General features: G+C 35.8%; 1 protein-coding gene across 5 annotated transcripts in view; it reads left to right on the top strand.

The window, feature by feature from the left end:
* Window positions 1-16,828, top strand: part of TRIM33 (tripartite motif containing 33) — a 139,037-nt gene extending 122,209 nt beyond the window's left edge. For 2 of the 5 annotated variants that reach the window (XM_064282387.1, XM_064282389.1), the window contains 7 exons: window positions 2,144-2,303; window positions 3,545-3,894; window positions 6,257-6,380; window positions 8,833-8,907; window positions 10,512-10,664; window positions 12,098-12,148; window positions 12,228-16,828. In XM_064282387.1, coding sequence (XP_064138457.1) covers window positions 2,144-2,303; window positions 3,545-3,894; window positions 6,257-6,380; window positions 8,833-8,907; window positions 10,512-10,664; window positions 12,098-12,148; window positions 12,228-12,440 — 1,126 coding nt within the window. In that variant the 3' untranslated portion in view covers window positions 12,441-16,828. The remainder of the gene's footprint in view (window positions 1-2,143; window positions 2,304-3,544; window positions 3,895-6,256; window positions 6,381-8,832; window positions 8,908-10,511; window positions 10,665-12,097; window positions 12,149-12,227) is intronic. The other 3 variants (XM_064282388.1, XM_064282390.1, XM_064282391.1) reach the window with 2 other exon arrangements.
* Window positions 16,829-24,503: the final 7,675 nt, after the last annotated feature.

A 24,503-nucleotide genomic window follows, 5' to 3' on the forward strand; every position in this document is an offset into this window, starting at 1 on the left:
AACTCCATTATACTCCTCAGTTTGACAGAAATGTTGAAAAGTATGAAATACACAATTGTATAGTTTTCTGTTATAAATGTTTGATCCAGTGGTGGTGATATTTTGTGTATTTCTATTGCCATATCACACCATAAATTTAAGTGGTCTCTTTATTACTGGAAATAGAATCATTAACGCTTGAAGTCTAGCCAGACTTGAAAACCAGTTCAGAAAACTCATCCTTAAGACCGTGTTCCTCTAGAACCACCTTCAGTACCATATGCCCTAGTTTGGGTTCTCTAGAGGAGCAAAGCCAATGAAGCATAGATTCACTGTGGATTTCACCTCAACATAAAACAAAAATCCTCACAACTGGACCAATAAGCAACATCGTGACAAATGGAGAAAAGATTGAAATTGTCAAGGATTTCATTTTACTTGGATCCACAGTCGGTGCTCATGGAACCAGCAGTTAGGAAATCTAACACCGTATTGCATTGGACAGATCTGCTGCAAAAGAACTCTTTGAACTGTTAAGGACCAAAGATGTCACTTTGATGCCTAAGGTGTGCCTGGCCCAGGCCATGTTTCAGTGGCATCATATGCATGTGAAAGCTGCTGGACAGTGAATAAGGAAGATGGAAGAAGAATTGATGCCTTTGAATTATGGTGTTGATGGAGAATATTGAATATACCGTGGAGCCAGTGGTTAAGCATTTGGCTTTTAGCCAAAAGGTGGGCAGTTCAAATCCACCAGCTGCTCCTTGGAAACTCTATAGGGCAGTTCTCCTCTGTCCTATATAGGGTCACTATGAGTTGGAATCAACAGCAATGGGTTTTTTTGGCCAGAAGAAGGAACAAATGTGTTTTAGAAGTAGGGCTAGAAGGCTAGAAAACTCCTTAGAAGTGAGTATGGCAGGACTTTGTCTCTTGTACTTTGGACAGGTGATCAGGAGGAACCAGTCCCTGGAAGTGGACATCATGCTGGGTAAAGTAGAGGGTCAGTGAAAAAAGAAGACTCTCAATGAGATGGATTGACATAGCTGCAACAATGGGCTCAAATATGGCAGCTATAGTGAGGATGGCATAGGACCGGGCTGTGTTTCGTTCTTTTGAACATAGGGTTACTGTGAGTCTGAGCTGACTCGACAGCACCTGATGACAACAACAATGACTGTAGAGAGAGAGAGAGAGAACGAGGAGGGGGTGGTGTGGAGAGGGAAATTTATTTCAAGGAAATGTCTTATATACTATAGTGGGACCTGGCAATTCCCACATTCGTGGGTCGGGCGACAGGCTGAAGACCTTTGTTGACTCATATGGTTGTAGGAGCTGGCAAACCCCAAATCTGCAGGCCAAATGGCAGGCTGGAGGCTCGTGCTGGATCACAGGGTTGTGGGGGTTGGCACATCCAAAATATGCAGGTCAAGTGGCTGGCCAGAGACTTCTGCAGGCTTAAATATTTCAAGAATCAGAGGTCAGGTGATGAGAAGAGTTTCAGGGTCAAGAAAGACAGCAAGGTTTGCCAGAACATCCATTTATATACTGGAGGCAGGCTATACCCAGAAGGAAACTCCCCTTTTAACTGATGGCTGCTCATTTGAGACCACAAAATGGAAGGTGATTACATAATGTCTGCCAATCGTCTGAGAATCATAGCTTAGCCAAGTTGACACATGATGTTAACCACCACATTACCTACGGATGTTCTGGGTTATTCGTTACTCTGTATCCCCTTTCCCCAATCTCCTGCCCCATAAAGCCAAAATAATCTTCCTTTGAAGAAGTTTCATAAACCACTATTATTAATGATGTTATTTCTCAGATGTTTGGGGGTAGAGAAAAGTTGATACCTACTTTTATGAAGAGAAGCAGTCATTAACATTCTGTCTTACTGGTTTGTTTACTAGACTCCTTAAATTATTTACTTTAAGTGCCTCAGACCATAAAACGTGTGTTTACGATTTTGTGAAAGTTCAATCCATATTTTTAAAGAATTTGAAGCTAGACTTGTATCACATTTCTCTTCACTGTATTATGAGATGTCCTCATCTTCTATAAGATTCGTAAATTGTCTTCATCTTAATGAACATTGGCTTTTATATCGTTGTTTATATATATGCCATACATTTAAACATATGTGGCCTGTATTGTTTTGTATTAGCTGTGGGTCATCAGGGAGAACTGCCGAGAAGACAAGTCTTAGTTTCAAATCTGATCAAGTGAAGGTCAAGCAAGAACCTGGGACTGAGGACGAAATATGTAGCTTTTCAGGAGCTGTGAAACAAGAAAAGACAGAGGATGGCAGGAGGAGTGCCTGCATGGTAAGCTGCCACGTGAGTCCAGCAGGGATGTAAGGAGGTCACTCTAATGATTCTTCCATCTCTAAGTCTGTTAGACTGAATAGTGGCTCTGGGGATATTTATTTTTTCTTGAACTTTCATGCCTGGCACAATCCAAATACTATCTCTTTTTCTGACTCAGGTTTTTTTGTTTAAGATGCAGCTCTAATTAATAAGAAATAAAAGACAATTGTTTTAAGCACTCATTTGGAATTATCGAGTTTGTAATTAGTCAATATTTTTGCCATGGTGCTAAATTGGGATCTGTTTTGTTCTAAATTCATTAATCATCTCAATAGTTACGTTGAATCTGAGGCCAAAGAAGATTCTTGGCCATCCTGGACCAGTGCACTCAGCATCAAGGCTGTTGACATGAAAGAAGTTTAATGGTCAAAGAGTTTTGTGGCGGGAAGATTGCCTTTTGGCTTATGAATTATTAACCATTCTGGAGTTCTTCAGTGGGGACATTTATTACTTTTTATAATTTAGAATGACATCCCTATTTGTTTGGAAATTTCCATCTTGGTTTCTTCCTGCCCAGGTTGTGTATCACTTTGCACATGGTTATTGTTTAGGGATTTCAACTCAGAGTATTAGTATATTCAGCTCAGTATCTGTAGATTTAGAGAACTGGAGACAACAGAGTTAACCTTGCTTTTGAAGCAGTGTCACCTTTTCATCTAGAACTTGGTTTGGAAAGTACCGCATAAACACTGGGTACAAAAGGGCAGTGAAAGACTTATTTTACATTTTGAGGATCTTCCTACATTATCAGAATGATTGGTGATCAGAAGACTATTTTTGATGGCTCCTCAAACACTGTGTAGCAGATTCTGTTATGAAAAATAATATGACGTAGTAGGAGACGTATACCCATAAACTACTTCCCAATCAATGTGCTTAAAAATAAAAAAATAATATGACATAGTAGGAGACATATACCCATAAACTACTTCCCAATCAGTGTGCTTAAGGGGGGCTTAATTAATTACCTTATTATCTGAGAGAACCAATGTTAGACGGGCCCTCTAAAATCATATTATTAACATGCCTAAATAATTTGGGAGTTGCTTTTACTGCTTTATGTCAATAATGTGATTTACAATGTAATTTTAAAAGTTATTTCCATATATTTGTATATATTGGCATAACTTTTAAATACACATACTGCATGCAGTAAGGATTAAGTGATTCTTCAAGAATCTGTCGTCGTTTTATTTTAGTTGAGCAGTCCCGAGAGTAGCTTGACACCACCTCTCTCAACCAACCTGCATCTAGAGAGTGAGTTGGATGCATTAGCAAGCTTGGAAAACCATGTGAAAACTGAACCTACGGATATGAGTGAAAGCTGCAAACAGTCAGGGCTCAGCAGCCTTGTTAATGGAAAATCCCCAGTTCGAAGCCTCATGCACAGGTCGGCAAGGATTGGAGGAGATGGCAGCAACAAAGATGATGACCCAAATGAAGACTGGTGTGCTGTCTGCCAAAATGGAGGGGATCTCTTGTGCTGCGAAAAATGTCCAAAGGTCTTTCATCTAACTTGTCATGTTCCAACACTTCTTAGCTTTCCAAGGTACCAGTGAAATATTTATTTTGGGAGGGTTATTTTTATAAGCTTAAAAAAATAGCAGAAAGTTAATCAGGACAGATGGCCTTCTTAACCAATGCATACTATTTTTATAAAATAAGGAATCTATTATTCCTTTGTCAGTGCCTTCAGAAAAAATGACAGCTTAGTAATAAAATGTCTAAGATCTGAGTGCTATGTTAATGATAGAGAATAGACTATCTCCTGGGCTTCAGTTTATACTCAGTGTAAGAAAACTAGATAAAACTGTAAATTATGAGGGGAAAGGGAACTCTGGGATGTTGGAGAAAGTTAATTCATTTACTTCTGAAGTGGAATTTTTTAGTCTATAGCCATTAATCTTAATAAGGTCTATGACAGTGGTTTGGTTTGTAAATACCACTTAGCCAAAATTGACTTTTCTAAAGTTTAAAAACTCTCAAAATGCTCTTAAGAAGAAGAAAAGTACTTTTTAAGAACACCTTCAATGTCTTGAAATAGGGTTTTTTTGCCCCTTTAGGGAATAGTTTCCCCTTGACCACTGAAAACAGTCAATTGGTAGTGACTGCCTGTGTGCGGATTTCTGAGGGCTTTTCAGAGATAAGCTTTTAGGAGTATCTCTTACTCATTAACTTTGGAATGAACAATTAATGAATTCCTTATTTAAATGATAAAAACTTGAGGTAAAGGTAATTTAAAAGAGATTGGGGGAAATATGAGCCTTGTCCTCAGACTGTTTTGACCTGATGACAGCTAAAGTGGGTTTCAAGCATTAAAACATTGATTGGTGAGCCCCAGAGCAAGCTGATGATACCAGTTAATAAAGTGGAGCAAGTGTACTGGGCTGATATTTCAGTCTTAATTTTATATTTAGCTGGCTTAATGAGCTTGGACAAGTCACCGTTTTTCAGGGATTAGTTTCTGTATCTAAAAAGGGGTAAGGTTTAGATTAGAAGACCTCTGGATCCCTTCCAGTTAACATTTCGCATTTTATGTTCATGCAGTCTGTTATCTCGGACTGATCTCATAAACATTAAACAGTCGAGTTACATTTCTTTCTTTCAAATATCATCCTCCTTCCCCCAACCCCCACAACCCCAGTTTTTTTTTTAAGTGAAAATAGACCAGTGTTCTTTAGGGAAAATGAAGCTTCTTTCTGCCTGTAGATTAAAAAAAAAAATTCACACTTCCTCTCATATTCCTGAGTTCCAGTGATTTTAATTAAACAGTGCCAGCTGCTAACCAAAAGATGAGCAGTTTGAATCCACCAGCCGCTCCTTGGAAACCCTATGGGGCAGTTCTGTTGAGTCCCATAGGGTGGGGCTATGAGTTGGAATCAACACAATGGCAATGGGTTTTTTTTTACTCTTTGAAAGGTTCAACCTTTCAGATTAGAAAACTGGTGGATATAAACAGGGCTAGAATGTTTTTCTAAAGAATTATATATAATTCTTACCTAAAGCTTAGGAGGTGTAGGTATTTGGCAGGGATAGAACAGGGCCTTTTTTTTTTTTTTTCTCCTCTTTTAGAAAACAAAAGGTTGGCGTTTTGGTTTGAAATGAAGACTTTTCATATTTCTCTTTGGGTAGTGACATCTGCTGGAATGTCAGGATTTCATCACTGAGTTCTTTGTTTCAAGGGCAGAATGATGTCTGGAGGAAATTGTAAACTCTTGGCACTGATAGATGAGTCAGTACCATTCTTAGACTTATTTTTATACATGTATATTTTTATTTGTGAATGTGTTATTTACATGAAAATATTTTATATATACTATATAAAGAGAACAAAAGGAATGAATGATTTTGGAGCCTATTTGTTAGAAATCCTGATAGAAACAATTTATAGAGATTTAGAGTTAAAAGATAAAAGGTGTATGTACTTGCAGGTTGTGTGTGAGTGTGTTCTAGGCTTTTGACTGGTCATAAAAGAAGAATTGTTATTTTTGGCATGTTTAATATATGCCAAAAGAGTACAGGATGCCTGAGGGACTCATATCCTGTACCCTTTTTTTAATTTGTGAGTTTGGAGTCCATGTGAGGGTAGTAATGGGGTCTCAGAGAATTGGTCTTACACCACAAGTACTGAATGTCAACGTTGTGCTGGGAAGAAACCCCCTTTTAATGTAGGGACACCATTTTTATAATGCTTTCCAGGAGGTAATTGTTTGAAGGATGACTGGGAAAAGTTGGGGGAGGGGGGTTCTTACCACACAGCCTCATCTGAGATTTGACAAGAATAGATCCTTCTCTCTCCCCAAAACTGGAAACTAAGAAAACAAATTGGAGACTCACCACTAGGGAGCAAGGTTCCTCTAGAGCAGTCTTTGTTATAATTATGTGGACTAATTGCCTGTTTCCATGTTTAGTGGGGACTGGATATGCACATTTTGCAGAGATATTGGGAAACCAGAAGTTGAATATGATTGTGATAATTTACAACATAGTAAGAAGGGGAAAACTGCACAGGGGTTAAGCCCCGTGGACCAAAGGGTAAGTGTCCATTAAGCTGATTTGTTAAGGATTCTGTATGTCTCTGTCTGTACATCATTTTTTTTCATTAGTGTAACCTGATTAATTTTAATTTTTTAATCTTAGCATCTAATGATATCTTGATGACTTTCAAAATCTGTATATCTAGCCATGAGCTCAAGACTTATTTCCAGCTTCTTCAATTAGCATGTCCCAACTAAATCTTGTTTTTCAATTCTGTCCTTAAAAAACAAAAACCAATCAAATAACAGCATAGTAACCACTCTCCTTCATATTCCCCATCAATAAATGGCATCACCATTCACATCTGTTACTCATGCCAGAAACCTATTAGAAAAAAAAGAATTAAGAGTGATTGTTACGCCAACCATTTCTTACTTTCCTCCACCATTAGCACCCTAAATAGCATTCCTAATTTCTTACTATTGTAATAATCTCTTAAGTAGTCTCCCTGCTTCTACTCTGTCCCCTTACATGCTGTAGTGTACAGAAGTTCTTTAAAAAATATAGACAAGTCTGTCTCTTTTTTACTTAAAATCCTCTAACATCTTCCTGTCATATTAAAAAAAAAATCCAAAATTATCTCCTCACTTCATTTAGATTTCTGCTGAAATGTTGCCTCATCAGCGAGGCTTTTCTTAGCTATCCTATCTAAGATATTTACTTGTCATTCTCTCCTACTAGACTGTAAAGTCCTTGAAGTTGATCTGTCTTGTTCAAAGCTGTTTAGAGTGCATAGGATATGCTCAGTAAATATTTGTTGAATGAGTGAACAAGCTAGACTCTGCAGCTAGAACTTTAAGCCTAGAATCTACATGAATTTGTTTATGTACCTATGTTACTGTTTTGTTTTTTAATTGTACTTTAGGTAAAGGTTTACAGAACAAACTGGCTTCTCATTAAGCAGTTATTACACATACTGTTTTATGACATCGGTTAACAACCCCACAACATGTCAACACTCTGCCTTCTCAACCTTGGGTTCCCTTTTACCAGCTTTCCTGTCTCCTTCTGCCTTCTAGCCTTTGCCCCTGAGCTGATGTGCCTTTTTAGTCTTATTTTGTTTTATGGGCCTTTCTAATCTTTGGCTCAAGGGTGAACCTCAGGAGTGACTTCATTACTAAGCTAAAAGGGCATCTGGGGGCCATATTCTTGGGGTTTCTCCAGTCTCTGTCAGGCTACTAAGTCAGGTCTTTTTTTGTGAATTAGAATTTTGTTCTGCAATTTTCTCCAGCTCTGTCCAGGACCTGCTATTGTGATCCCTGTCAGAGCAGTCAGTGGTGGTAGCCGGGTACTATCTAGTTGTACTGGACTCAGTCTGGTGGAGGCCATGGTAGTTGTGGTCCATTAGTCCTTTGGACTAATCTTTCCATTGTGTCTTTAGTTTTCTTCATTCTCCCTTGCTCCCAAAGGGGTGAGACCAGCAGAGTATTCTAGATGGCCGCTCACAGGCTTTTAAGATCCCAGATGTAGAATGTAGATTGTTTTCTTTATAAACACTATTATGCCAGTTGAGCTAGATGGTCCCCACAGCCCTCAGTCCAGTAATTTGGTCCCTCAGGAAGTTTATTTGGTCTGTAATTGATCTTTGAAGGTGACTGATAATATTTTGATGCCTTTTTTCTTTTATTAGTTACAATAATTTATTCCTAATTTTCTTTATTCTGGGGTATTTTGCGAAATTATATAAATGGAATAATTCGGTAGAGAATTTGAATTAAAATAATTTCTCCTGAGAAAGTAGCTTGATCTCCAAAGACACAAAATACCTTTAACATAGTTCTGTAATCGTCAGGCTTATGTTGGCTCTTATCTGATGTATATACTTACAAATTCCTTCTTCGGCTATCTATCAAGTGAAGGTTTGTGTTTAGGATATACAAATTATATTAAAAGAAATATAAGCAAATAGAAAACTATAAATGTGAAATGCATTCCAATTTATTTCTAATTGTCTAAAAAAAATTCTGGATTGAGAAGACATGGACACGTTTTATTTAATTTTGAACCTGGGTAGAATCATTTGAAGAAAGGGTTAATAATGGATAATGATGCTTGTCCTGCCTGCCTCAAAGAGTTACAATGAGGAGCAACAGTGATAATTCATAGATCACCAGGTTCTTTTGCACAAAGTGCTGTACGTTGCTTTTATGACTCTTTTCCCTTTGTATAAATAATCAAGAGTTACAAGTAGGTACCTTAGTTATCAGATTAGAATAAAGGCATTCTATCTTTGATAAGTTCAATTAAAGTACAGCAGAAGATCGTCTTAAAACTAAATGGAAAACAAGGTGGTTTTGAGTGTATATGTTTAGTAGGATAGCTGGAATGTAGGGGGCTTTATGTTCAGTTCATTGGGATAATACATTGTAGTGATATACTTCTCCTTCTCAAGAATATCTTATTAAATGGAAAAATATCTCATGTGTTTTCCTTTCCTTTTTTGGGCCAGAAATGTGAACGTCTTCTGCTTTACCTCTATTGCCATGAATTAAGTATCGAATTCCAGGAACCAGTTCCTGCTTCGGTGAGTTGTCTGCCCTAGTAGCTCCCTGGTGAAGAGGTCTAGCGTGATACTTAAGCATCTGAGGGCTCTGGCCTCACACTGTTTGTATTAAAATTAAGACTTCTGAGCAAGGTCCTCAACTTCTTTGAGACTCAGTTTTCTTTTCTAATACTATTTTTTTTACCTCATTGGGTTATTCTAAGGATTCATAGTTGTATAAAGTATTTAACAAAGTGCCTGATAACATAGTAAGCACTTACTATTAATCAGAAATTTTATTAGGGCTAAATAGAAGTGAGATTCAGTCATTAAAATTATTATTTGTTTTTGAGCATTTTGTTGCTGTACTGCTTAATGAATTTAATTACCCAAGAGAAACAGGTGTAACGGAAAGAATATTGAATTAGGAGTCAGAAGATTTGATTTCCTTTCTGCCATTAACAAACTTTATTAATTTGGAGAAATTACGTAATTTTCTGCTTCTACTTTTAAAACTGTAAAGTGGGAATATTGATCTAAATTATTTCTAAGATTCTACTTCTAAGATTCTAGGCTCTGTTGGGGAGAAATTAGTCTTTGTGAAAGTAAGCGTTTGAATAAAAGTGTAAATTTGAACCTTTCAGACTAACTCTGCCTTCATAAACCTAATATGAACAGTGAAGACTGAGAAAAGATTCGGGAAAATTTTCAAATTGGTGCTTTTTGTTTATCCGTGAGATGACTTTTGTTAAGGAAGATAGGCTCTCAAATTCTGTAATAAAAGCAAGACCAGATGTGCTCAGTGCTTCATAAATGGAATGAGAATATGCTAACACACATTTTATTTGTTAGCCATTAGTTATTGAATAAGGTACTGTTGAGTAGCAGACATGTTATAGAATATTAAATGGTAGTAGACTTATGTACCAGGTAGACTGAGAAATGAATTTTAAAACAGAAAAGGTCTAGATACAAGGAAGAAGATACCTTGTACAAATAGTAATCATCTGATTTCTAGAAGTCTGTGCAGTCTTCACGTTCAGGTACTTCATATTAGAAAATGACTTTAAAAAATTTTTTCTTTTTATGGATTATTTAAATAATTTTGTTGTATTCAATTATATCCCGAGGGTAGAAATTTTTGGCAAAGGGAGGTGCTAGTGCTTCCTAGCACGATCAGTAAATAGTTAATGGAAATTTTATTTGTGTAGTTATGGCAGTCTGGTAGTCTTTCTCCCCCTGTTGCTGTGTCTAGAGTTCTCTGTTATAAAGTTATATCCTCTAAAATACATCATATTCTAATTATAATATTGATACATTTTGTAATAGGTCTTTTTTTTTTTTTTTTAAACTCTTCAGGGGTCATAAGTATAATTTTTTTCAAATCTGCTTGTCATTAAAGATAGGACTTCGGGGACTTCCATTAGCCGTTGAGCCTGGAATGTACTCTGAATGAATAAAATGTAATTTTTGTGATATGATTGGGCAGAAGATTTAAAATACATTTACTGTCCCCCAAATTTGCAAGCAGCTACCTCAATAATCACACATTTTTTTTCTCCTAAAATTAATATACTATGTATTTTCCAGTTAAACAGTGTAGCATTTTTAAGGAATTCTTATTTATCCTTATTTATTTTTTTTAGATACCAAACTACTATAAAATTATAAAGAAACCAATGGATTTATCCACCGTGAAAAAGAAGCTTCAGAAAAAACATTCCCAACACTACCAAATCCCAGATGACTTTGTGGCTGATGTCCGTTTGATCTTCAAGAACTGTGAAAGGTTTAATGAAGTATGTTAAGCTTCCAAACTATAGAGTTTTGGGTTGTTAGTTTCTTTGCTTGTTTTGTTTTTCCTGCCAAAAGATTAATTTTCTAATTTGATTTAAAATTTCTCTTTTTGCTTCATTCCTGTTAAAAGTAAAATTTGATTGTATCTGTAGCTCCAAAAAAAAAAAAAAGTTTACTGTGTGTAAATGTAGAATATATGTACTTAAGTATAATAAAGTGAGAATATCTTCGCCTATCCCTTCCTAAATGAGTTAAGGGTTGGGATAAATATGGCAAGTAGTTTGTAGTTAAGTAGATTTTGAGGGAAATTATTATAAACAGCTTGCATTTCGGGTACATTTAGGTAAGGCTTTGGTTGCACCTGTACCCGTGTCTTTAGATTTTATTACTACTGGCCATATAAATGTAAATGAAAGCATAAACTAATCTCTGGTGGCTTATCTTGCATAGAAGCCCAGAGTATATAATGTTGAGTTTTCTGATCTCAGCAATGTGACTTTTATTAACTTTGGTTATGTATTTTTTTTGAGGATAAGGTTTAAGGGTAAGCAGTCCTGTGCCTTGAGAAGAAATGTGATTTATACTTCTTTCAAGGAAATTGTCTGTGTTATCTTTGGGATAAAATCAAGTCTCTTATTGTTAAAAAGATTTTTCTTTTAAGAGAAGAACATGGAATTTGATGAGAATCCACAAAATCTTTAAAAGATTACTTTAATACCAAAACTCTCCCCTTTATTGCTAATGAATTTTGGGTGCCGTGTGACTTTTTAAAATAAATCATATCTAAAGTATACCCATAGCTGCTCTGGAAGCACCCAGATGGCATTTTAAATTGGGGGGAAAAAAAAAAAATCCTCATAAGGTGAAAAGCGTAGTCACCTTTATAGCAAACCTTGAGGACAGCAATGTCACAGAAGATATAGTAACACTTCGCTAATGTGAATATAAATTTAGAAAGTACATTCCCAGATTATGTCCAACTAAACATGCTTTCATGAACTAGAGCTGGCATTTGGTAAGATTCTCGCTTTTACCTGCTTTAGTAATAGTTAAATAATTTACGATGAACATACTGACATGCGGATAAAATTCTAAATAAGCCGTTTGTTGAAGGTTTGACAATTTGTTTAAACAACATACATCATTTGTTTCACAAAAATTTTTCTTTTAAATAGTTGTACTCAGATCAATTCCTATTCAGGTTGACCTTGCTAATTCAGAATTTGAGACAATTATTGAGGTTTCACAGTAGCTTTAGTAACAGATCTTTGTAAAAAAGTGGTTCCATGTTCTATAAATTTTAGAAAGCAGTTAACCTGGTCATAGCAATTTGTTCTCCCTAGTATGGCTGACTTTCGTCACCAATCCTATACAGTCTCATAACTTTAGAAAGGATTATAATTTCCCTTTTTTTTGACTCTGGTATCCTTTTTAGATGATGAAAGTTGTTCAAGTTTATGCAGAAACACAAGAGATTAATTTGAAGGTAAGCTTTTCAGACCATGCAAACTTGGTGAAGGAATATGCATTACCAATAGGTGAATATTCCTATCTTTTGCTTGCAGGCTGATTCAGAAGTAGCTCAGGCAGGGAAAGCAGTTGCATTGTACTTTGAAGATAAACTCACAGAGATCTACTCAGACAGGACCTTCGCACCTTTGCCAGAGTTTGATCAGGAAGAGGATGATGGCGAGGTAACTGAGGACTCTGATGAAGACTTTATACAGCCCCGCAGAAAACGCCTAAAGTCAGATGAGAGACCAGTACATATAAAGTAAAATGACATGGACTTAAATCACTTGTTTAGCAAAAAAGAAGAGAAGGAAAAAAACAAACAAAAAAACGTTTATTTAAGTGTTGCTACCGTGGCCACCTTCTTGAAGCCGATAGCTTTTACACAGTATTAGATTGAAATAATGGACAGAAAACACATTCTTGTCAAAAAAGGGGGAAAGAACTTAATTTGCAACTTTAAAAGTAAAATCAAAAGGCAAAAGTGAAATGATACGAAGATTTTTGTTACTAAAGAGGGTGGTTCTCTGGTTGTTAGAGACGAACAAATGTTGATGATCATGTGGTATCGGATGGTGCAGGATACTGGTGTACTAGTAAATACTTGAAGGTCATGTCCCTGGATAAATTGTCTCTTTGGACTAGAGTGCAGTTATTAAACAACTTTTACGCCTCCCCCACAACACACAGACATACTGGGTTGTTTTCTACTTAAAAGTAGCTCAGATTCCACTTCAATGTCAATTCAGATGTTCACTGAATCATGCCATCACTTTTTTTTTTCATTTTGATGCTGTTGGGCTTTAGTTTTTATATTGGTTTAAAGAGCTCAACAGTAGTTTCATTTTCGAGTCATACTTAGGGTCTAGGAAACATCATTGATCATCATTTAATCAACTTTAATTGTTGAACTTAAGAGCAAGGTGTGGTTGAAATAAATATAACTTTTCAGTAGTGGATCATGTACATTTATAGTAGTCATTTCCAGAAAACTTTTCCACACAAGGACACTTCCCAGTCAAATCATCTGATCATACAGTTATTCCCATGAAAGACAGAATGTTTGTTTTAAAATTAATCTAGTTTTCTGTACATTTAAATTTGCTTGAGAAGGCAACAACTGGCTTCTATCCAGCCTTCCTTCATATCCGTGTTCTGATAGACCACTATTGGCAAACAATAATCTGTCAGCTACCAAATGTGTAAAATTTTCTGTATTTCACTTTGTCTTATTTGTAAATAGTGAACTAAAACTTCTGGCAGATCAGCAACATTTGCTGAGGCTGTTTTTTAAGCTAATGTGTATTCTTACTAATGTTCCTATCAAGAATGGATTTGTAATATATGCTGTCTATTTCTAATGTTCACGTTCATATTTTGAGGTTCTATCTTATTTTAATAGAGAACAGACTTCTCAAATAAAATCTTCAGAAGCAGCTTATTGAAATATCAGAATATTGAAATAAACCCGGTGGGGTTAGATTACTCATCCGTCCACAAAGTGGGACATTTGCATGGACTGGGGGCCTAAAGGACTTAGAAGAGACCTGTAAGTAAATCCTGAAAATGAGCCGATCCCCACTTGAATGGTCACTGGAGTAAACCCACCTCTGCTACCCTGATTACAGCACCTGAGGCAGACAAACGAACTTGGCTCTGGTTCATTTTTCTTCTCTTCATTTGTGATGCTCAGATCCCAAAATGTGCATTCTAGACTGTGTACAGGCTTCTCTTTTGTTGGATTAAAAATTTTAGTCCTACTTTTGTATGGACACATTAGAATATAAAGTGACCAAAATAGAAGAATTTGCCATTAGATATTTTTCAGATGTCAACATATTGTGGCAAATCATTTGCCTTTTTAAAAATTCAGCTTAAGCAGTTCAGACAGTAGACTATTCAGAAAAGAAAATTATTTGACATAATTGTTTAAGAGGTAAATATTTTTTAGTGCATATTAAATCAATAAAGTGCTCTAAAGAAATTATTATACAAATTCCTTTGGGTTGTTTTTCTTTTCTTAACAAGGGGCGGGGGTAAAGAAGACTATGATTCCAGCCTTCTGATAATGTATTTAAACCGTATTGCTTTTATTGTTGCCTTTGACTTACTTTATTCCCTGGCTTACTTTTAGCTCCTCTTTCAGTTTTTGTTATAAAAATATACACACACATATATATACACGTATATAAAAACTTCAAAAAATACACCAAGCTGTTCTATCATTTTACGCAAATTTCAAAGTCCTAAGAAGAGTTTTCTTATGAAAGGGGGAAAATCATTCAAAAATGTTTTTTTTCCTATGCCTTTATCCCTCTTTCTCATACATTTTTTTTTTTAAGTTTAAAAGTAGACATTTATGAGGGGCACATTTTTGGAAAACCTTCTAAAGTAATGAATAGGAGTATAGCTTCCTTTTGTCAAACCTTTGAGTCCTAGTATTTTGTACTTGCTCTTTACAAGAATCCTTTTCATGATTCTTGATGATAACTCATGAATAGGTTCTGCCATTTGGGGGGAGAAACAGATTTTAAGTAAATATTTATTAGGATTTAGGGCCTCAAAAGATAATGTGTTCCCTTAAAAACATTTCCATGTTAGATGGAGTTTTGTTTTTTGTTTGTTTCTTTTAATTTAAGATTGGTTCTTCAAACGCCACTTTATTGTCAGCATTTAGCAGGCTCCATTTCTGATACCAGATGATATTTTATACTGCTGAGGAATTAGTATTAAACTGATAGCTATCAACAAACCACCATTAAATGCAAGTGTTCACTTTAGATTTTATTGAAGCTTTTTTCTTGCACACTGATCGCTGTGTTTCTAAGCTGATTTTGTTCAGCTCTGTCTGATACAGACTGTGGCAAAAAGTGCAAAAGCTTAATTGATATCCTGATATCTTATAGGTGTTCGTATTAATTTATGCTTTAAAAAGACTAACATTGACTATCCGTCAATACCTGAAGGCAGTTTGTTTTGATACTCTTTTACATTTGTATTCTTTGTTAAAAAGGCAGTATTTTAGTCTTCGGGGGCGGGGAAAGTCTGATGTTTTTTTAAAAGCTTCCTAAATTTTTGCCACACTTCAGTTTCCTTCTTCCATCAGAAAACTAAGAACAAAATGTTCCTTGATCTGTTCTGCCGGCCTAAATTTGTGTTTCTCAGCATTTGGCTTGGAAACATCTAACCACTACTACAGAGAAAGGATTTAAGTTATTGAGTCCACTGTTAAAATTGTTATTATTTTGGAATTAACAAGATACTTTCTGACTTCCATTTCTTATGCAAGGGAATTTAATTTTTGAAATCGGTTAAGTCTCACCTTTTGTTCTAACAGATCTTGAGATTTTTTTCGTTAATCCAAAGAAATAATGCCTTTAAATAGAACATAAAAGTTTATAGTGTGCAAATTGTAGATTTATCAATTACCTCAGCAGGTATCCTGCCACGTAATTATTAGTGAATAGTGTTAATAAGCTAGTAGATTCAGGTTTTCTGACTATGCCCTTGGATTGTGGCCTACCATACATTATTGAAGGGTCACTTACCATCCAAAAAGGGGGTGGATGCTGTGTCTCCCTCTCCCTCGGCCTTTAAATCCCTTACCTACCCCCACTCTCACACAACATGTGAAGTAAAAAAAATCCTGTTTCTTATTGAAGTCAGCCTTGCTTATTTGCATACTCAGCATTGGATCAGTCAGTAGTTTTATAAAAATCTACCCACCCTACCACCCTTACTTAAAACAATCAAATTCTTAATTCATATCATGAATTCTTAATACATACCGTATACGTTAATGATCTGCTGAAGGTGAGATACAGCAACAAGATATTTGAGGTGCATCACAGTTTGATCATGTACTGGACTTGGATTTTTTCTTTTATTATCTCCTCCTTGAAAAAGCAATAACACTGCTTTAAGTTTGTTGCCTAATAACATGTCATAATCCTCCCCTTGATGGTGATTTTGTAGGAAAGTTTGTATGCATATCACCCAGTCTATCTTTTAAAAATTAAGAAATTAAAATGTATGCTGGAGCTAATGACAATATATTGTGGCATTTTATTTTACAAATTGGGGAAAGTTGCATATTTTTTTAAAAGTAGGTGTTTGAGTAAAAAAAAAAAAAATTGAAGGTACTTTTTTAAGAAAAAAATTTATATGCCACAGTTTACATAGACATTTCAGATTTCAACATGTACTCTTGGATATAATGGTCTCTTTTACTTGGTCAAAATGCATGTATAGCATTTCTTCCATTTAGTTTCTTGTGTTTGCCTATGTGGTCCTTTATATATTTTTTATTGTATCTGAAAAACAAAATCATCTTCAAAAATAGGTTAATTTGGATTTATTTGTCATGTTGAACTACAAAAATGTACAAAATTAAGTTTAGCCCTTTTTTAACAAGTGATCTTTAAAATTAAAGATGCTGTTCTTTTAAATTCACCAAATTTGTATATGGGAAGGGACTGAAATGATTTTGTAAGTGCCACTGCAATACTCCCTTTCAAATGTGGCCTGAATTTCAATTTTAAGAAGGAAATGCATGTCTGCTCCTGTTCTGAAGAATAGTAGGCATTTACTATGTTTAAAAACACAGTGAAACATGTATATAAGCTTATAAAAAAAAAAAAAAAGATTTGTGCAATTTGAAAGCCTGTTGATTTTCTATGTAGACCTACCTACATACAAAGGGTTAAAATTCACAGCCTTACTAGTTCCTTGCTTTCAATATTTCAACTGGTCTTTTCCCCTCATATTATTTTTGCACATAGTTAACAGCCTTCAGTATGATTCTTAAAGAGAGGTTGCTGTTTCTGTGGTATCGTATTCTCTAAATAATCATATTTAATTTTTTTTTAAAACAAGGTTGCAGTTTCTAATTGTTTCGTTCCTGTGTTTTTTGCTGGTGTGTAATAAAAGCAAGTTTTTTCCTTTCATGGTTATTTAATACATTAGCTGCCTGTAAATATTCTTGTTATAATGCTCTGGAATGTGTTGTAGAAGTTGTATTAGATTAGTTTAAAGCCTTGTTTGAAAACCGCATTGTTTTGGTTATTTCTATTAAATTAGAAAATGGAAAAAGTTTTCAAATGAATTCCTTTTTTTTCTCCTCTGTGAGTAGAGACTTAAGAATTTTAATTCATTTAATACATGTGTACTATATGCCAGGTATTGGAATAGAGTAGTGAACACGATAAATACGGTCCCTGCCGTTACAGTGTTTATAACTCTACATTAGGGTGATGAATGCTATGATATACCTCCCTTCACAGTGTTTATAACTCTATGTTAGGGCAATGAATGCTACGATAGAGATTAGCACAGGATATACTAAGGAAAGCTCTAACCCAAACTTTGTTGCTTGTGGAATCTATCTCTTTCATTTATAAAGATGAAGACACCGGACCAGGCAAAGAGAAAGTGAAAAGAGAATAGAGTATGTGTAAGCCTGAGAGTTGAAAGAGAACATTTATGTATTCCAGGAACTGAAAAGTTCAATACAGCTGGAACAGTGGAAGTTGGAGTGGTAATATACTATGCTGGCTATCAGAGCTGGATCTTCTTCAAGCCAAGTCTTGAAAAAAGGGTTTGGAACTTATACTGAGGGCACTGTGAACCCCTTGAAGAGTTTTAAGATGGGTGGGTGTAGCATAATCAGATTTGCCATTTTGAAAAGTCATTTCAACTGTCAAGAATGAATTGGGGAAAAGATTGTAGGTATACAGACAGTTGTAGGCTCTGAGTAATCCAGGTGAGTGCTAAACTAGCCACCTAGCAGTGAAGATGATAACAGTCAAATTTTAGAGAGATTTGCAAAGTAAAGTAGATGGAAATGAGTGCTACTTTTTTTTTTTTTTTTTTTTTTACAGCAACATGTTAAAAACATTGGCATAGCCAGGCACTTCTAAAAATACCTCATCGGGGGAGGCAGTGGTTGGCAAACCAACTTAGAAGGTGTGTGTTATTTGCATAAAAGTATGTATCTGGGCTGGAGGTAGAGACTGTAAGACCCATTATGTAGGAATCAAGTCTTTTATTCATCACTGAATATGCCTAGCACATGGTAGACATTCAGTAATCAAGTGTTGAAGTTGTGGGAGCCACTAGCAAAATAGGTGGTAATTCATGTGGTGGAAGAAGTGGTATTTCCTAAGAAATTTATAGCATGAGAAGAGTAGAATAGTTAGGACAGAAGAAGAAACAACATTTAAAGACTAGAACAATAAGGTGGTTGTTAGTTGCCTTTGAGTCAGCTCCAAATCGTGGCAACCGTATGTGTGACGGGATGAAATGTCCTTTGCCATCTTCATGATCATTAGCACATTTGAGTTCATGGTTGTTGCCATTGTGTAGTGCCTTCAAACCTAGGAGGCTCCTCTTCCAGCACTATATTGAGCAATATTGTATTGTGATCTGTAAGCTTTCATTGGCTAATTTTTGGAACTAGATCACCAAGGCTTTTTTCCTAGTCTGTCTTAATCTGGAAGCTCCACTGAAACCTGTCTGCTATGGATGACCCTGCTGGTATTTGATATACTGGTGGCACATAGCTTCCAGCATTATAGCAACATGCAAACCATCGTGGTACAACAAACTGACACAAGGGAGACTAACGAGTGGTACTCTCCAGAGTGGTTCCAGGAGAGTGGTAATGGAAGACAAGGGAAAAGTGTTCAAGAAGTGGTATTGGGGTATCAGTGATCTCAAGTGTTGGCAAGAGATGAAGTAAATATAATATGGTATTTAGCAATACAGAAGATATAAATGACCTTGATAAGAGCTGTTAGAGTAGAAGCAACAGCCAGAGTACAGTGGGTTAGATGAATAAGATGTGTGGAAGCAATTGTTATGTGTAGACTATTCTTTCAAGAAATTTGTTTTTTCTTTAGGCTATTCAGAACTGTCCATGAATAACCAAATAAAACATCAGACTGGAACTGCTAATTGTTATCTTTCTAGATGCATTTTGAGTAGTGGAAAAACATGAATTTTGCCATTGGGCAGACTTTGATCTCAACCTTTTTTTTATCAGTTACCTGTGTGAACTTTCCAAGTTTTTATTTGTGAAATGAAGGTAGTCATATCCAGGTCATGGAATTACTATGGAGATGCATTGAATCATTTGTAGCACACGGCAGACACATAGTAAGTTCTCAACAAGTTTAGTTTTCTTTTTTATATTTTCTTCCTCTTCTATCATGAAGAGTCAAGTTAGAAATGGTAGTTTCTCCTTTTTTTTTAACTGATAGATGAGAAACAGACTTCCATACTGGATTCCAACTCTTTTAAATCTGACCTTAGCTCTCGAATATTTAGCTTGTTAGCACAGTATATAAAAGGAATATGTAGGGAAGGATCTAACCCAAATTTGTTGAGTTAGCTTGTTCTTCACTAATGTAACTGACCCTTAGGCTTCTAAACTCCAAGAAACACCTGTATCAAGCCTTGGATTTTAGGGAATTATAAATGTAAAAATGGGTTGGTAAGATGGAACACCTAATGGAAGATTTTGTCTCAAACTCTCGCTTTTTGTATTACCTCGCCTCAGGTGGTAGTAGACACAATACTGTTTTTCCATTTGTAAAGATGTTACTGTTTGTGATCTGGAAAGTCAGTACAAAAGGGCATCTGTTTCTCACAACATGGGAGACTGCATACCCTGAGGAACCCTCCTGATGGTGGTACAAAACACCTGAAATGGTGGATAAGATAAATATATCTTTTAAATGTGTATCTGAAGTAGCAAGGAAGAAAGGTGCTTAACTGCTTACCCCTCAGTGGAATCAACCAACATGACCTGTGTAGCATTTTTGCCAAAAATATTTTACCTGAATCTAATAATGTGGAATAATCAGGCAAAACTGGAATGTGGGACATTTTCAAGACCCCTGGTCTGAATTTTTAGAAGAGTAAATGCCATGCAAAACATGTAGGGAGACTGTTTTAGATGTAATAGCCAATGCAATGCATGAACTTTGATTTTGAGTTAAATAAACCCAGCTATTAAAGACATTTTGGAGACGCCTGGGTTAACTTGTATATGAACTCTTACATGATATTATGGAATGATATTTTCTTAGGTATGATAATGGTTTTATGCTTCTATAAGAGAATAGCGTTTTCCTTAGAAAATGCATGCTGAACTAGGGATGATGTGTCATTCCATTTTCAAATGGTTAGGCAAAAAGTGTATTTTACGTGTATATATAGAGAGAGTAAATGTGGTAGAATAATAATTGGTCAATCTTAGTGAAAGGTAGATGGGTATTGTCATCTTTTTTGTGAACTTGAAAATTTTCAAAATAAAAATGGTCTTATTGGGGGCGGGACAAAAAGCATTCATCCAGAGAACTAACAGGGCTGAAAGGACCATTGCTCTGAGTGCTCTACCGGTCATTGTGGCTTAAGGATTTTGGTTATGGGCTAAGCTCTACAAGAAAGACAAAGCCCAGGGCCAACAAAAGGGTGAAATCTGAATGAGGCATATTTCAAAAGGCTGGGACCTCAAAAGATAACATACTCAGTGAAAGAATAAACCATAATACTCTACCTCAGGAGGATAAGAACACTGGGTATAGGGGAGAAAAAAAATCTCCCCTGAGAATTTGTATCCACACATTGACACTAAAACAGATTTATAGCCAGACTCATATCACCTACATGGTCAAACTGAGAATTTAAAGTGACTCAGAAGTGATTCTGTGCACTTAGCAGTAACCCAATCTCAAAGAAGTTTTTTTATAGTGTTTCAGTAATCTTGGATTCAAAGTCAGAAAGATGAAAAGTCATGACTAAATCAGGAGAAGCAGCAGATATTGGGATTATTGAATGAGTGTTCAAAGACATTAAAAAAAAAACATTTTAACATCTCTAAAACAGGCGGCATTTCCGTATTTTACTGGCAACGCTGGTATAGAAAATGGTGTCTTTAAATACTTGGCTTTGGATGAAATACAAGATACGTAAAGTAATAGAAGAGACAATATTGAATTACAAATGAGGCTATTAGAAATAATGGGGCTGGGGGACAAATGAGCACATGGGCAGAAAAATCAGTCATTTGAAAAAATAAAACACCTAGTGAAAAACAACAGGTTAGATAAGCTAAAATGAAAGCCTCTTGCTGTTGAGTTGATTCCGACTCATGGTGACCTAATGTGTGCAGGGTAGAACTATGCTGTAGGGGTTTCAAGGCTCTGACCTTTCAGAAGCAGATTGCCAGGCCTTCCAAGTTCCCCCTTGGTGAGTTCAAACCCCGAACCTTTACAGTTAGAGGTCAAGCACTTAATCAATTGTGCCACCCATAACTAAAGAGAAAGTAATGAAACAGAAGACCAAGATGAAGAAATTCTGAAGAATGCAATATTGAGAGACAAGGAGATGAAATAAATATATGAGAGAAGTTAAAGGACATAGAAGACATACCTAGATCAATGTGCATCTAATAGAGCACCAGAAAGGTGTAGAGAAAAGGAGTACAAAAAGTATTTGATGGTATTTTTGCTGAGGAATTCCCAGTTTTGATTAAATTCATACTTCTTCAGATTTGGGAAGTCCAACAAATAAATCAACATCTAGACCCACTGGGCTGAGTTCTAAAGGGAAATGAAGTCTAGGACCTAAAAAAGTGGGAAGTCAGACTAAGAAATCTTTATGAAACAAACCACAAAAAATAGAGGGTATTAAAAAGAGAAGATATTACCTACAAAGGTGCAGCAATGTCTGACAGCCACCTGACACCAAAAAAGGAAACCAGAAAACAGTGGAATAATATGTATGGAGAGAAAGCTGTCAATTTAGAGTTCTGTACCCCCGCCCCCCTCCAAAAAAAAAAAAAAATCAAGGAAAAGGGCAAAGTAAAGACATTTCGGATAAAAAACTGAGAACTTGCTACCAACATATCGTCATTAAAGGAACTCCTGAATGTTTATTTTAGAAAAAAAGGAAACAAGATCAGAGCAGCAGCCAGATTTCAGATTTGTCAGAAAAAGACTTCAAAGTAGCAATTATAAATATGTTCACAGAACTAAAGGAAACCACGATTAAAGAGGTAAAGAAGATATGATAAAGGAATATCAAATAGGATCTCAATAGAAACTAAAAAGAGAACCAAATGCACTTAATAGAGTTGAAAAATACAATAATTGAAATACAAAATTCACTAGAGGCTATTAACAGTAGATTTGAACTGCCAGAAGAACAAATAAGTGAACTTGAAAATAAATTGATAGTGATTATTCAAGCTGAAGAACACAGAATAAAGAATGAAGAAAAAGGAACAGCCTCGGACAAAGGTAGGACATCATTAAGTGCATCAGTATGCATAACGAAAGTATCAGAAGGAAAGAAGATAAAACATTTGAAGACATAATGACTGAAAGCTTCCCAAGTTTATTGAAAAAACAACCTACACACTCAGGAAGTTAAACCCCAAGTGGGATCAAGACAAACAGATACATCATAGTGAAAATGCTGAAAGTCAGTAACGAGGAGGAAATCTTGAAAACAGCAAAAGAAAAATACAAGGGAACTCCAATAAGATTAACAGCTGGCCTCTCAGTAGAAATGATGGAGGCCAGAAGGGAGAGATGTATCAAGTGCTCAAGGAAAAAAAAAAAACTGTCAGCCAAGAATTCTATATCCAGCAAAGCTATCCTTAAAAGATAAACATAAAGGTTTGCCAGATAAAACTGAGACTATGTTGCTAGCAGATCCATTATACAAGAAATACAAAAAGAAGTTCTTCAGGCTGAAAGCAAGTGACTCCATATCCTAGCTTGAATCCACACTGGTAAAGGTAATTATGTAATTACATAAGACCATTGATCCCAGTTGGGGCTTATTGAGCTTCCTGAATGTATAGATCATTGTTGTTCAATAAATATGGGAAGATTTCAGTCATTTCTTCAAACGTTTTCTCCTTAACTGATTTAAATTGCAGTTGTATAACATTATATGTATAATATGTTGGGCCTATAATATATAAAAATGGAATATATGTGTAATGTATTTGCCAATAACAAAAGAGGTGAATGAGAGCAAAGTTGTACTGGGCTAAGAAAATGACTATAGATGGTAAAGTAATAATTATAACTGTTAAGTTTGTAGTATTGATAAATGTGACATGTGTGACAATACTGCCAGAAAAAGAGAAGGGAATACAGCTATATGAGAGTTAACATTTCTAGGTATCACTAGAATTAAGCTAGCATAAATCTGAAGCTAGTTGTTATTAAGTTAGAATCAACACTAAAAAAGTCAAAAAAATCATTAAAATGTTAAAATGCTACATTAGAAAATACCCATTTTATGCAAAAGAAAGGAAAAATAGAGGAACACAAATACATGAGACCTAGAAAACAAAAAGTAAAATGGCAGACACAAATCCAACTATATTAATAACATTTCATATGAATTGATTTAAAAAAAAATTTTTATGAATTGATTAAACAATCAAAAGGCAGAGATTATCAGACAGGATTAAAGAATCATAATCCAACTATGCTGACTACAGGAGACACACTTTGGATTCAAACATACAAATAGATCAAAAAGAATAGAAAAATATCATGTGTAGTGAGTTTGAGGGAATTTGGGCTGATCAAGGAAAAAGATCATAAGATAGCGTTGCACAACAAGCTACTGGGGCAAAGCATTGACAGGCACATGCAGGAGATCTTCCAGAGGCAAGCAATATGGAGGGCACCAGAAGGGAGGAAGGGAGGAGGGTGTGAAAAACCCTGGGGAAGAGGAAAAGGCCTTGGACAATGGCTTCCTGCAGCAAAATGGGGAATCACTGGACCAGAGAACTTCGAAGATTGCAGCACCTTAACCCATCGCCACCCAGTCAATTCTGACTCAAAGCAACCCTGTAGACAGAGAACTCCATAGGGTTTCCAAGGCTGCAAATCTTCATGGGAGCAGACTGCCACCCAAGGAGTGGCTGGTGCATTCAAACCACTGACGTTTCAGTTAGCCAAGTGCTTAACCACTGCACCACCTTATAACTGCAGGATTTTATGTAGGACCAATAGATGGGTACAGTTTTACAGGGTATGTAAAGCAGGCAGGCTCTTAAGTGGCTAAAAATCTTATTTGGGCTGTTTTAAAAACAACTGGATATGTACAAATTTAAGTTTGACGCCAGCAAGAGTTTTGGGCTAAGGGCTCAGCTTGCTATCAAGAAGTAAACAACTTGGGGCCAATACACAGAGACCATTTTTCCAAGTAGTACTTGGGTTATTGTTGCTTGCCATTGAGTTGATTCTGACTTATGGTGACCCTATGTGTACAGAGTAGAACAGCACTCCATAGGGTTT

This window comes from Loxodonta africana, chromosome 3 (assembly GCF_030014295.1).
Source record: "Loxodonta africana isolate mLoxAfr1 chromosome 3, mLoxAfr1.hap2, whole genome shotgun sequence".
In the NCBI taxonomy this organism is placed as follows: Eukaryota; Metazoa; Chordata; class Mammalia; order Proboscidea; family Elephantidae; genus Loxodonta; species Loxodonta africana.